Source organism: Rhinolophus ferrumequinum, chromosome 11, assembly GCF_004115265.2.
Source record: "Rhinolophus ferrumequinum isolate MPI-CBG mRhiFer1 chromosome 11, mRhiFer1_v1.p, whole genome shotgun sequence".
NCBI lineage: Eukaryota > Metazoa > Chordata > Mammalia > Chiroptera > Rhinolophidae > Rhinolophus > Rhinolophus ferrumequinum.
The window spans coordinates 83,960,743-83,974,522 of NC_046294.1; the positions used below are offsets into that span (position 1 = coordinate 83,960,743).

The 13,780-nt window shown below is 37.1% G+C and overlaps 1 protein-coding gene across 1 annotated transcript in view; it reads right to left on the bottom strand.

Moving 5' to 3' along the window:
• Positions 1 to 10,736: 10,736 nt before the first annotated feature.
• LOC117029784 (NXPE family member 1-like) overlaps positions 10,737 to 13,780 on the bottom strand; it is a 30,407-nt gene continuing 27,363 nt past the window's right edge. Inside the window, 1 exon segment of the mRNA XM_033118961.1 lies at positions 10,737 to 10,799. Within this exon segment, the coding sequence (XP_032974852.1) occupies positions 10,737 to 10,799 (63 nt within the window).

Below are 13,780 nucleotides of genomic sequence, written 5' to 3' on the forward strand. Positions count from 1 at the left end.
GAGGGTATTCCTATGATGCAGAAAGGTAGATATCTCTTAGCCACACCCAAACTGAAATGGCAATGAATGTGACATGCTATATGTATATGGCTGAGACTGTCTCTATTAACCTTTCTTTTTAGTTAAAGTTTATTGGGGTGACAATTGTTAGCAAAGTCACATAGATTTCAGGTGTACAATTCTGTAGTATATCATCTATAAATCACACTGTGTTTTTAGGGTTTTTTATATATAGCATCATGTCATCTGTAAAGAGTGACAATTTAACTTCTTCATTCCCAATTTGGATGCCTTTTACTTCTTTCTCTTGCCTGATTGCCCTGGTGAGGACTTCCAACACTATGTTGAAAAGCAGAGGTGATACAGGACAGCCCTGTCGTGTTCCTGAACTTAGAGCAAAGGGCTTCAGTTTTTCACCATTAATTATGAGATTATTGAGGGTTTAGCTGAGGGTTTGTCATATATGGCCTTTATTATGTTAAGGTATTTTCCTTCTATACCTATTTTATTAAGTGTTTTAATCATAAATGGATGTTGTATCTTGTCAAATGCTTTTTCTGCATCAGTTGATATAATCATATGATTTTTGTCCTTTATTTTGTTTATGTGATGTATCACATTGATGGATTTGCAGATGTTGAACCATCCTTGTGCTCCTGGGATGAACCCCACTTGGTCGTGATGAATAATCTTTTCAATGCATTGTTGCATTCGATTTGCTAGAATTTTGTTTAGGATTTTTGCATCTGTATTCATGAGAGATATGGATCTGTAGTTCTCTTTTTTTGTGTTGTCCTTACTACGTTTTGGTATCAGGGTAATGTTGGCCTCATAAAAGGAGTGAGGGAGTATTGTCTCTTGTTCAATTTTTTTTGAAGAGTTTGAGCATGACTTATTAGATCCTCTTTGAAGGTTTGGTAGAATTCACTAGTGAAGCCATCTGGTCCCGGACTTTTGCTTTGGGAAGGTTTTGGATGACTGATTCAATTTCATTAGTGATGATCGGTCTATTTAGATTTTCCAAATCTTCATGGTTCAGCCTAGGAAGGCTATATGTTTCTAAGAACTTGTCCATTTCTTCTAGGTTGTTGAATTTGGTGGTATATAGTCCTTCTTAGTATTCTTGGATGATCCTTTGTATTTCTGTGGCATCCGTGATAGCTTCCCCCTTTTCATTTCTGATTTTGTTTATTAATGTCTTTTCTCTTTTTATCTTAGTGAGTCTAGCCAAGAGTTTGTCAATTTAGATAATCTTTTCCAAGAGCCAGATCTTTGTCACATTAATTTTTTCTATTGTCTTTTTGTTCTTTATTTCATTTAGTTTTGCTCTGATTTTTATTATTTCCTTTCTTCTGCTGACCTTGGGTTTCATTTGTTCTTCTTTTTCTAATTTTTTAAGGTGCAACGTCAGGTTGTTTATTTGGGATTTTTCTTGTTTCTTGAGACAGGCATGTATTGATATAAATTTCCCTCTTAAAACTGCTTTTGCTGCATTCCAAATATTTTGGTAGCATGTATTTTCATTTTCATTTGTTTCTATGTATCTTTTGATCTCTCCTCTAATTTCTTCTTTGACCTGGTCGTTCTTTAAAAGTATGTTGTTTAATATCCATGTATTAAGGTTTTGCCTGCTTTCTTTTTCCCATTGATATCCAATTGCAAAGCCTTGTGATCAGAGAATATGCTTGGTATGATTTCAATCTTCTTAAATTTGCTGAGGCTAGTTTTATGTCCCAATATATGGTCTATCCTTGAGAATGTTCCATGTACACTAGAAAAAAATGTATAGTCTGATGTTTAAGATTAAGTGCTCTATAAATGTCAATTATGTCTATTTCATCTAATGTGTCATTTAGGGCTGCTCTTTCATTATTTATTTTCTGTTTGGATGATCTATCCATAGCTGTCAATGATGTGTTTAGGTCCCCTAGTAAAATTGTGTTTTAGTCAATTTCTCCGTTTAGTTCTGTTAGTAGTTGCTTGGTATATTTCGGTGCTCCCTGATTGAGGGCATAAATATTGATGACTGTTATGTCTTCTTGTTATATAGTCCCCTTTACCATTATGAAATGTCCATCTTTGTCTCTTGTTACCTTTTTCACCCTGAAATCTGTTTCATTATGGCTACACCTGATTTTCTGGATACCATTTGCTTGGAGTGTAAATTTCCAGCCTTTCACTTTTAGTCTATGCTTGTCCTTGTAGCTGAGATGTGTCTGTGGAGACAGCATATGGTTGGGTTTAGTTTTTTGATCTAATCTGCTACTCTGTTCCTTCTTATTTGTGAGTTCAGTCCATTTACATTTAGGGTTATTATTAATATATGAGGATTTCCTATCATTCTATCTTTAGTTTTCTGGTAAGACTGTGTCTCCATTGTTTCTTTGCCTTTTTGTTGTTGTCTATTATTTCTGTGTGGTGGTATTCCATGATTTTTCTCTCTGTGTCTTTTTTTTTATTGCGTTATATATTTCAGTTCTGGATTTTTTTTGGGTGGTTACCATTAAGTTTATGTAAAAGAACGTTTGATATTTAGAGTAGTCCATTTTCTTCAGCATGCTTACTTTGTCCATTCCCATGTTTCGGTTCAGGCCTTTACTCTCCCCCTTTGTATGTTTTGGTTGCCACAAATTGTGCCTGTTGATGGTCGTCGAATAGCCTCCTATGGTATTTCTTGTAGTGCAGGTTGCGTATTAGAAAATTCCCTCAGCTTCTGTATGTCTGAAAAGGTCTTTATTCCTCCTTCATTTCTAAAGGATATCTTTGCTGGACATATTATTCTTGGCTCATAATTTCTCTCTTTCAATTGTTTAAATATTTGGTTCCACTCCCTCCTTGCTTGTAGTTTCTGCTAAAAAATTTGATGATATTCTAATAGGCTTTCCTTTGTAGGTTACCGTCTTCTTTTCCCTGGTTGCCTTGAGAATTCTTTCTTTGTCATTGGTTTTTGACAGCTTCAATTCAATGTGCCTTGGAGAAGGCCTGTTGGGGTTGAGGTAATTAGGTGTTCTATTTGCTTCTTGGATTCAAGGATCCAGTTCTTTCCACAAGTTTGGAAAGTTCTCATCGACTATTTGTTTGAATATACTCTCTGTTCCCTACTCTCTTTCTTCTCCTTCTGGTATGCCCATTATTCTTATATTGCTCTTTCTGATGGAGTCAGAAAGTTCTTGTAGAGTTCTTACACTCTTTTAAGTCTCAAGTCTCTTTCTTTTTCCATCTGTGTCATTTCCAGGTTTCTATCTTCGATGTCACTGATTTTTCCCTCCATCTGGTCAACACTACTACCTGAGCTGGCTATTTCAATTTTCATTTCTTTTATTGAGTTCTTAATCTCCAGAAATTCTATTTGGTTCTTTTTTAAAATTTCAATCTCTTTGGTAAAATGTTCATGTTGTTCTTTGGTTGTGTTTCTGAGTTCATTAAACTGCCTTTCTGTGTTTTCTTGCATCTCATTGAGTTTTTTCAGAACTGCAATCTTGAATTCTCTGTCATTTAAGTCACATATTTCCATATCTTAAAGTTCATTTTCTGGAGACTTTCATTTTCTTTCTGAGCTGTCTTGTTGCCTTGGTTATTCATGGCAATTAATGATTTATTATTTCTCTTCCTGGACATCTATAGGAGTGGGTTCTGCAACAGGTTGATAGGAAGAAGTCTTTTTTTTGTTTTCCAGTACTTGTTGGTAGATTGTTTTATTTTCTTTCTGACTGCAGCCCTTTTTTCTCTCTCACACGGTAGTGTTATGTTTTCTCTGCACTATTCCAGCTTGTCACACAATGGGGGGATTCCCTGGAAGGCTGGCTTCTCCTCTGTTAACAGTTCACCTAGGTCAGAAGGTGCCGCCTCCGTGTGGTAATGTGGAGAGATTTTTAATTTTCAAAGCTCTTCCTGCACCAGATTCAGAGCCCGTGTCTTTCAGTAGTCTATTTACTCCTGCAGGGATCTGCCCAGATAGGTGGGGGCAGGAGAGGGGTAGGTTGTGAGAGGTGGCCCAGAGCAATGGAGGTGACCACCACCACAGCCAGTTCTGCTTTCACAGCTCCCTCCACTTTGCCAGAACTAGTTGGGCTGTGAATCTGTGTCTGCAGACCAGTTCTCAGAACTGCAAATATTCTATTCTTTTGATCTGACACTGCTACTCTTCTGCTTCTAGCCCTGGGCAGGTGGGGGCAGGGGAACTCTGGGAGGGTAGGGAGAGGGCGGCTAGTCTCAGTGCCTAAGGCTTGGCAGTGCTTGGCAGTGAGGGCTTAAAACATGGTTTTCAGCATTCTTTCCTCAGTCTTTGCTCCAAGGTCTCTGCTGTGAGCGTTGGGTTCAGCCGTGTTATTGAGCCGTCCCCTCAGCCCTGTGGGTCATAAACGGAGCCCTAGCAGTCCGAGTTCTTTCCTCTCCCACAGCTGCAGTAGTTCCGGATGTTGCAAACTCTGAGCATTGAGCTAGGTCCGCGTCCTGCGCCTCTGCGGCCCCGTCTCTTCACTTCTTCCTTCCCTCCTCCCCCGCTCGCGCGATTTGCCCACCTTTAGGTGAATTCAGTAGTGGGCCTCTTCGTCTTGCCTGTCTGCTGTGCAGGGAGTCCTTTGTGGAGTTATAGTTGTTCAATTTGTTGTAAATTCCAGGAGAGATTTCTAGAGGCTCACCTCATGCCACTATTTTGATGACGTAACTCCTTTGTTACTTCTATCTCTATCTCTATCAGCTGTATCTTTATCATCTCTATCTATATCATCTATATCTATATCTGCTTCCCTTTTTATCACCTAAGAGGTTGTATATTATATAATGCAGCTTGCTTTTCTTCTTTAAAGATATATCCTGGAGACTACAGCATCACATTTTTATAGCTGCATTGTATTTTCTTGAGAAAATGTATCATAGTTTATTTCATTGATCCTCTATTGATGTACACTTTGTTTGTTTTCCAATCTTTTGCTATTACAAATAATGTTCCAATAAATAATTTTGTGCATAGTCATTGCATATTTTTGCTGGCGTCTTTGAGAATGTTGGGTCAAAAGGTAAATATATGTGTCACTTTTCTAAATATTGTCAAATTTCCTCTATACCATTTTCTTGTCCCATCAGCAGTGTTGGAGAATGTGTTTTTCCACTCTTCATTAATATTGTATGTTTGTAAACTTTTGCCATCTTGACAGATGCGAAATGGCCTCTCAGTGTTCAAATATGTATTTCTTTTTCTGTGTTTAAGGGCCATTTTCATTTCTTCTACTGAATTATCTACTCATATCTTTTGCTAATTTTTCTTTTATTAGAGTTTATTGGTGTGACAATTGTTAGTAAAGTTACATAGATTTCAGGTGTACAATTCTGTAATACCATGTATATATCACATTGTGTGTTCACCATCCAGAGTCAGTTCCCTTTCCACCATCATATATTTGATGCTGTTAACCCTCATCTACCACCCCTCACCTCCCTTACACTCTGGTAAATACTAAACTATTCTCTATGTCTATGAGTTTTTGTTTCTTTATTTGTTTATCTTGTACCTTTGTTGTTTTCAGTTTTGTATCCTACATATCAGTGAAATCATATGGTTCTCGAATTTTTCTGTCTCACTTATTTCAATTAGCGTTATAATCTCAAGTTCTATCCATGTTGTTGCAAATGGTACTATTTCATCTTTTCTTATGGCAGAATAGTATTCCATTGTGTATATATACCTCATCTTCTGATAAGTATTATTACATTAAAATCAGAAACTCCCTGTCAAAAGATACCACTAAGAGAGTGAAAAAGTAAACCAAACACTGTGAAAAGACACTTGTAATAGTTAGAATAAAGGACTCTATCTTTTCTCTTTGTCCAGACTGATAACTTGAAACCAAGATGAAGTCAGACTAAATAAAAATTAAAACATTTTACATGTTCCCCACAAACCATAAGCCAAGTAAAATGATAAATGACACATAGAGAAAACAAACAAACAAACAAACAAACACTTTCAACTTATATTCTAGACAATAAACTAATAGACCTATTATATAAAGAGCTCTTAAAAATTAAAAGAAAACACCCAGAGAGAAAAATTAATATCTAGACATTAGTTTATTGTCTAGAATATAAGTTGCAAGTTTTTTTTTTTTTTCTATATGTCATTTATCATTTTACTTAGCTTATGGCTTTGGGGGGATATGTAAAATATTTTTTACTTAGTCTGCCATCATCTTGATTTCAAGTTATCAGTCTGGACAAAGAGAAAAGATAGAGTCCTTTATTCTACATATTACAAATATCTTTTCACAGTGTTTGGTTCATTTTTTCACTCTTTTAGTGCTATCGTTTGACAAGCAGTTTCTGATTTTAATGTATTCACACTTACCAGTATTTTCCCTTATGCTTAGTGCCTTTGGAATTTAGTCTAAGAAAACATATTCCACCTTGAAGTCGTAAAGATGTTTTCTTATATTATCTTCAATATTCCAAGAACTATTTATTATTGTGCTAATCAAACTATGGACTGAGAAGCTATGCTAGCTCTAAACTGTTTTTTCCTGGTCCATGATGAGATAAGTATAGAAATTGAGAGTACATTCAGAAACTTTTATGAGAATGTGGCATTGTCATGGCATGCAAGTGTATGACTAACAGGCTCATCTTGTTGATAGTTCTGGTGTTGTTGAACTCATGTGGTTGAGTCAGGTGTCACAAGCTGTGTACTACTCATGTGCAGTAGGACCAAGCATGGGTCCTTGAAAGTTTAGATATATTTTTAAAATGTCTCTTTACTACAGATAGTGTTAGATGTAGTCTTTGAGAAGCTTTATTTCTTTACATTTCACATTTAGGTCTCCCAGGTCTCTCTCTCTCTCTCTCTCTCTCTCTCTCTCTCTCTCTCTCTCTCTCTCTCTCTCTCTCTCTCTGTAGTGCAATGTAGGGGTCCAATTTTATTTGTTTTCCATATGGGTATCCTGCTTTCGCTTTCCGTGGTTTATTTATCATGAACAAAAAGTTGTATTCTTTATATTCTGTTTCATTGGTCTTTAATTTTCTTTTGAGCCTTGTGCTACACTGTCATACATATATATATGTATGAATATATATATGGCTTTAAAATAAGTCTTGATATCTGGAAAAGTAAGTTCTGCAACCTTCTTTTTAAAAAGTGTCTTGAAAGAGAGAAATTAAAGAAGATACAAATAAATGGAAACATAAACCATGCTCATGGATAGGAAAAATTAATATAGTTTAAATGTCTATACTACCCAAAGCAATATATAGATTTAATGCAATCCCTATCAAAATACCAATGACATTTTTCACAGAACTAGAACAAATAATCCTAAAATATATATGGAACCATAAAAGACCACGAATAGCCATGGCAATCCTGAGAAATAAGAACAAAGCAAGAGGTATCATGCTACCTGACATCAAATTATACTACAAGGCTGTAGTGATCAAAACAGCATCGTATTGGCATAAAAGCAGACTCATAGGTCAATGGAGCAGAATAGAGATCCCAGAAATAAATCCATGCCTATATTGCCATTTAATCTGTGACAAAGGATGCAAGAATTTACATTGGGGTTCAGTTAAAATGGCTATCATCAACAAGACAAATAGTAACAAGTGTTGGAGAGTCTGTGGAGAAAAAGGAACCCTCATATACTGTTGGTGGGAATGCAGATTGGTGCAGCTGCTATGGAAGGCAGTGTGGAGGTTTCTCAAAAAATTAAGAATAGAATTACCATATGACGCAACAATCTCTCTCATGGGTATCTACCCAAAAAATTTGAAAACATTTATCCATAAAGACATGTGTGCTCCAATGTTCATTGCAAGCTTTATTTATAGTGGCCAAGACATGGAAAAAAACCAAAGTGGCCTTCGGTAGATGAATGGATAAAGAAGTTGTTGGATATATACACAATGGAATTGGTGGTAAGAAAAGATGAAATAGTACCATTTGTGACAACATGGATGGATCTTGAGATTAGAATGCTAAGTGAAATAAGTCAGACAGAAAAAGTAGAGAACCATATGATTTCACTGATATGTGGTATATAAAACTGAAAATAACAAAAGAAAAAGACAAACAAATGAAGAAACAAAAATTCATAGACATAGACAATAGTGTAGGGGTTACCAGAGGGCAAGGGAGATGGGTGCTCTAGAAGAGGGTAAATGGGGTCTAATATATGGTGATGGAAAGAGAACTGACTCTGGGTGGTGAACACACAATGTGAGATATAGATAATGTATTACAGAATTGTACAGTACACCTGAAATCTATGTAACTTTACAAACAATTGTCACCCCAATAAACTTTAATTTAAAAAAAGTAGAATTTACATTGGGGTAAACACAGTCCATTTAATAAATGGTACTGGGGAAATTGGACAGATACATGTAAAAAAATGAAACTGGACCACCTTCTTTTGCCATATACAAGAATAAACTCAAAATGGATTAAAGACTTAAATGTAGGACCCAAAGTCATAAAACTCCTAGAAGAAAACATAGGAAGTAAACTCTCAGACATTACCCTTAGTAATATTTTTACTGATATATCCTCTTGGGCAAGGAAAGCAAAAGAAAAAATAAACATATGGGATTACATCAAACTAAAAAGTTTTTTCACAGCAAAGGAAACCATAAACAAAACAAAAAGACATTCTACTGAATGGGAGAAGATAGTTGCCAATGATACACCTGTCAATGGTATAGTAATAGCTATATACAATGTCAGAGTGTTAGTAGATTGGGTGGGGGTTATCACTTTGTGAGGGCTATAAATGTCTAATCATTATGTTGTTTTGTACACCTAAAACTAATAAAAATATAAAAAAATAAAATAATGTGTCTTGATTATTTTTGACCTTTTGAATTTCCTTACAAATTTTAGAATCATATTGTCAAATTACACACACACACACACACACACACACACACACACACACATATTCCACAATTTAAAGACTAAATAGACATATAGATTCAACACAATTCCAACCAAAATCTGAACAGGGTGTGTGTGTGTGATCTTGCACATTATTTGTTTTACTTATCCCGAACTATTGGGTTACCCAATGTTTTTGATAGTTCATTGAGTGGTTCTTTTAAGTTTTGTGCACATTTCTAAACATTGCATGTTTTATATAGTAACAATTTTAAGAGATACATTTACTAAATCAAAAGTACTAAATTTCTAGGATTAAATATAATGAAACATATGCACACTCTTTATGTAGAGCTACCATACAATGTTAACTATGTTGTCTAACTATCTATTGCTATTATTAGTAAAATTATCGTCTTTTGTATGTTGAGCTTGTGTTAGATCACCTTCTAAATTGTCAGATTTAGCCTCTTAGTTTTTACGAAGAGAATGATTAAACAACCAGGTACTGTTACTTCTGTTCCTTTCTGACATGTATTGTCAGTACATTGTTGAATAGAAGTAATGACAGACATTCATGTTTTCTTTCTGATGTTAGTAACAAATGTTTGTTATGTTTCATTCATTAAGTGATGTTTGCTGTAGTTTTCTGCTAGATTAACTTTCTCAAGTTATAAGAGTTTCTTCTATTCTAGTTACTAGTTTTTTCCTCAACTTCCAAGGAATTTGTTTTAAATTCTACCAAGTTTTTGTTTTAAACTAGGTTTTGGCAAGCTATAGCTTAGAGGTCATTTGTGGTTCACCACATTTTTTGGGAGGTCCATGATCTAAGAATAATTTTTGCTTTTTTAATAAAAATGGGAGAAAATTAAACTAGAATAATATTTCTTGACATGTGAAAACCATATGAAATTCAAATTTCAGTGTCCACAAATAAAGTTTTATTGGAACATAATCATATTCATTTACATGTTGTCTATGGCTGATTTCACATACAATGGCAGAGTTGAGCAGTTGTGACAGAGACAAATGGCCTGCAAAGCCTGAAATATTTACTATCTATCCCTTTACAGAAAAAGTTAGATGGCCAGTATTTTAAACCATCATGACAATCATGTTTATTTTCTTTTACCTTTACCTTGCCACAAGTAACAGAAATCATGACCCAGACTTGCTTAAGGAATACAAACATTTATTATCACTCATAGAAAAGCACCAGACATGTTATAATCATTCTTCATGTCTGATTCTCTTGGGTTTGTATCCTATATTGGTTGCCTTTTTCCTTTTTTTTCCCCCTTCTTCCACCTCCCCATCCCCCCCCCACCCCGCCCTCCAGTTCAAGCCGTTGCTCTCAGTTTAATTGTGTAGGATACAGCTCCCTGGCCCATGCTGGTATTATGAATCTTGAGCTACCCCCGGCTGAGGCAGTCGGTCGCCAGTTGTCTGTCGGCCACCCACAGCAGCTCACAGTAGCTCTTGCCGGCTGCTGGCCACTCATGCTGGCCACTGGCTGCTCCTGGTAGCCCACGGCAGCACACAGCATCCTGCGGCAGCTCATGCCAACCTCAGGCTGCTAACGTGGGCAGCCCAGCTCCAGTGAGAGCCGTTGTTCACAATCTTAGCTGTAGAGGAAGCAGCTCACTGGCCCACGTGGGAATCAAACTGGCCACCTCTGCATTAGGAGCAGGGCGCTCCTACAACCTGAGCCACCCGGCCGACCTGGTTATCTTTCTTCTTAAGTGTCCTCCCTGCCTAGCCAGATTCTTTTAAATTTGATTTTCTTATTCCCTAAAGTAAACAAAACTTCTCTAACAATACAAGTTGAATTATTGGCAAAGATTGGTCCCTAGGGATTTTCTATATTTAGGCTTTAGTAAATGTCGTTGAAGAACAGGTCAATCTGATTTCCAATCACATGATCGGGTGGGTGAGGCTGACCAGCAGCCACAAATCAACGAAGAGCCCGAAAGGGGGAGTGGGAATGAACAAAGACACTTACACAAATGTTGATGATGCGATCGATCGGTCTCCAGTGATGCTGAAGCACCGGCTTTATTCACCTTCACTACTTATATACCCTAAGAGTACGTGCACAACTACTAGTCAGCAAACAGTGGAATGCATTACATCATTGAACGTAAATTTTTAACTTTAACATTGACACTACAAATCACTAAAAACTCCCCAAACCAATTATCCCATAACAGAGCCTATCAATTATCCTGATAGCCATCAGTGATCTGTTTCCGAGAAACTGGCCATTCTCACCACCTTCCTCAGCAACTTGTAAACATCCACCAGTTGCAGGCAAAGATAACAACTGAGCCAGTTTGCAAGGCTTCAGAATAACAGGAAATTATGGCTCCCCACATCTCCCCCTTTTTTATTTTATTGAAGCAAAATCCATATTACAGGAGATATAAGGTGACGGTGCCTGTCTTAGGCACCCCGGGACCGTCTCATCAATTAACCCGTCTTTGGAACTTGTATTTTTTAATACAAGCCCTGTCTTAGGTGTTGAAGGACCTCCCAGGATTTACCCGTCATTGGCTAACCCGTCCCAATATATACAAGGGGGAGAGAGAGACTTAAGGCCTTGTCTTAAGCTCAAGCTGATGGATGTCAGCTCGCAAGTCTAACATCCTGCTGATGAAACATTTAATGAGGATGGGGAGTAGGCACAGAATCACACAGACACAGATGCCCAATGTAAGAAAAATCACAACAGAATGGGTAATATGAGGCATAGATGGCATAGCATTTCTAAGAGCATCAATAAACTCAGAAGCAGCCTGGGCTGCATCAAATTTCAAGGGTTCAGCTTCTCTCATATTTTGAATTTTCTCATGAAGCTGAAACATATCTAAAGACACATTAACATCATGCCAAATTTCTTTTAGTATACCAAGGTCCAGAGATATCAACAGGAAGCATAACAAAAGATGGTTGTTTAAGTATCATAACATTAGTTCCTAACGGCACCCAAGAAATACAATTTGTTAAAGAACAATTATTACAGGAAGCATTAAATTGATTTTCTACAAAGTGTACATTAATATTTTCAGTCAAAAGTGTATATGGGGAAGGAACACAAGCAGATACATTAACAGATTTTTTAGACCAGTCTCTAGTCCCGTCTTGTAAATCAGTCACCTGACTGCAGGGAGTGTCTGATTTACAAAACTTTCCAAATGTTGTTTTATGTGTCCATTAGAAGGCAATCCTAGGGCGTGAGTATCATTGACATAAACTGGAATCTCAGGACCATCCCATACAGCAGGGTGGAGGATTGGTGGATCAGGTACATAGGCCCAATACGTCTGGTCTTCTTTTGCATTGTTGAGGGTCATCAATGTCATCAGCAAGTAGAGGGTCCACATGTCGCACCAATCGTTCTGGCAGCCACCGAGGGCCTTCTGCATCCTGTGGAAAAACACAAACATGCCCTCGGCCCCATATGAGGACTGGATCTGGGCCTTGCCAAGATCCAGTAAGTGGGTCTTTCCATTTGACCAAAGCCTGAGTGGCAGTAGAAGGATGCCAAAAGCGCTCTGCAGCACTCTTACCATGGGCACCCAAGGTCAAAAAATTTTGAATAAAGAGAGAATGAGACAGGTAATTATGGGGCGTCAGGGGATATGACTCCCCCTTTTTTATTTTTTGTAAATTGACTTTTAATGTGCCATGAGTACGTTCAACAATCCTTTGTTTTTGGGGATTGTAAGGAATGCCAGTAACATGATTGATAGAGAATTGCTGGCAAAATAAAGAGAATTTTTTGTTGAATGGCTTTCTCAACCTTAGAGAGAGCCTTTCGTGCAGGCTCAGTAAGAGATCTGGGGGAGGTCGGATCAGAATCTCCTTTTAAAATTTCAAACAGTGGTTTAAGATCTCCAGTAGTTAATCCCAAAGAAGGGCGCAGCCAATTAATATCTCCCAACAACTTTTGAAAATCATTAAGAGATTTAAGATGATCTTTTCTAAGCTCTATTTTTTGTGGAGTGAAATACTGAGCAAACAACTGAAATCCCAAGTAAGAATAAGGCTCACTTCTCTGTACTTTTTCGGGTGCAATAATAAGACCCGAGGCCAGAAGGTTCTCTTTTATATTTACAAAGCAAGCTAACAACACCCCTTCCTTCTTACAGGCCAACAAAATGTCATCCATATAATGAATGATGTAAACAGAAGGAAACTGTTTTTTGGTGTTATCAATTGCTTTACTAACAAACTTCTGACACAAGTTGGGGCTATTTGTCATGTCTTGAGGAAAGACTCGCCACTGATATCTTTTTATAGGCTAGTTTTATTTACTTTTTTAAAATCTTGTAACAATCTCTATTTCTCCGATTTTTTCTTAATTACAAAAATGGGCGAATTTTAAGGTGAAGTAGATTCAATTATATGGCTTTTATCAAGCTGTTTCTGTACTAAAAGATTAACAGGGAGGCCGGGAATCAAACCCAGGCCTCCTGCATGGCAGGTGAGAATTTTACCACTGAGCCACCAATGCTTTACTAGACAAAGCATCTAAAATTGCCATTGTAAAAGAGGCAATGGGACCGTACTGTGCGCAAGCTTCTTTGATTTTTTTTTTTTTGTTTTTATTGAAAAGGCCTCCATTCTCTAAACACATTTTTTTTTGTCTGGTCAAGCCTTTCAAAAACAGGATATACTCCAAATTGTTTTAAAGACTCTTTTTGTTTATGAGTTTCTTTGTAAGCCAATTGAAGAGGGGAGCGTACAACAGAATCTGATCCTGGCTTAACATATCCTGGCGGGGGGGTCTTTACCCCGAGGATCCCACTGATTTCTTAAAGAAATCTGGGGACCCAGAGGACAATTTTCTTTACTCACAGCAACTTTAAGCTCTACTAATTGTCTCTGAGTTATCTTTATCTGTTCTGCGAGTGT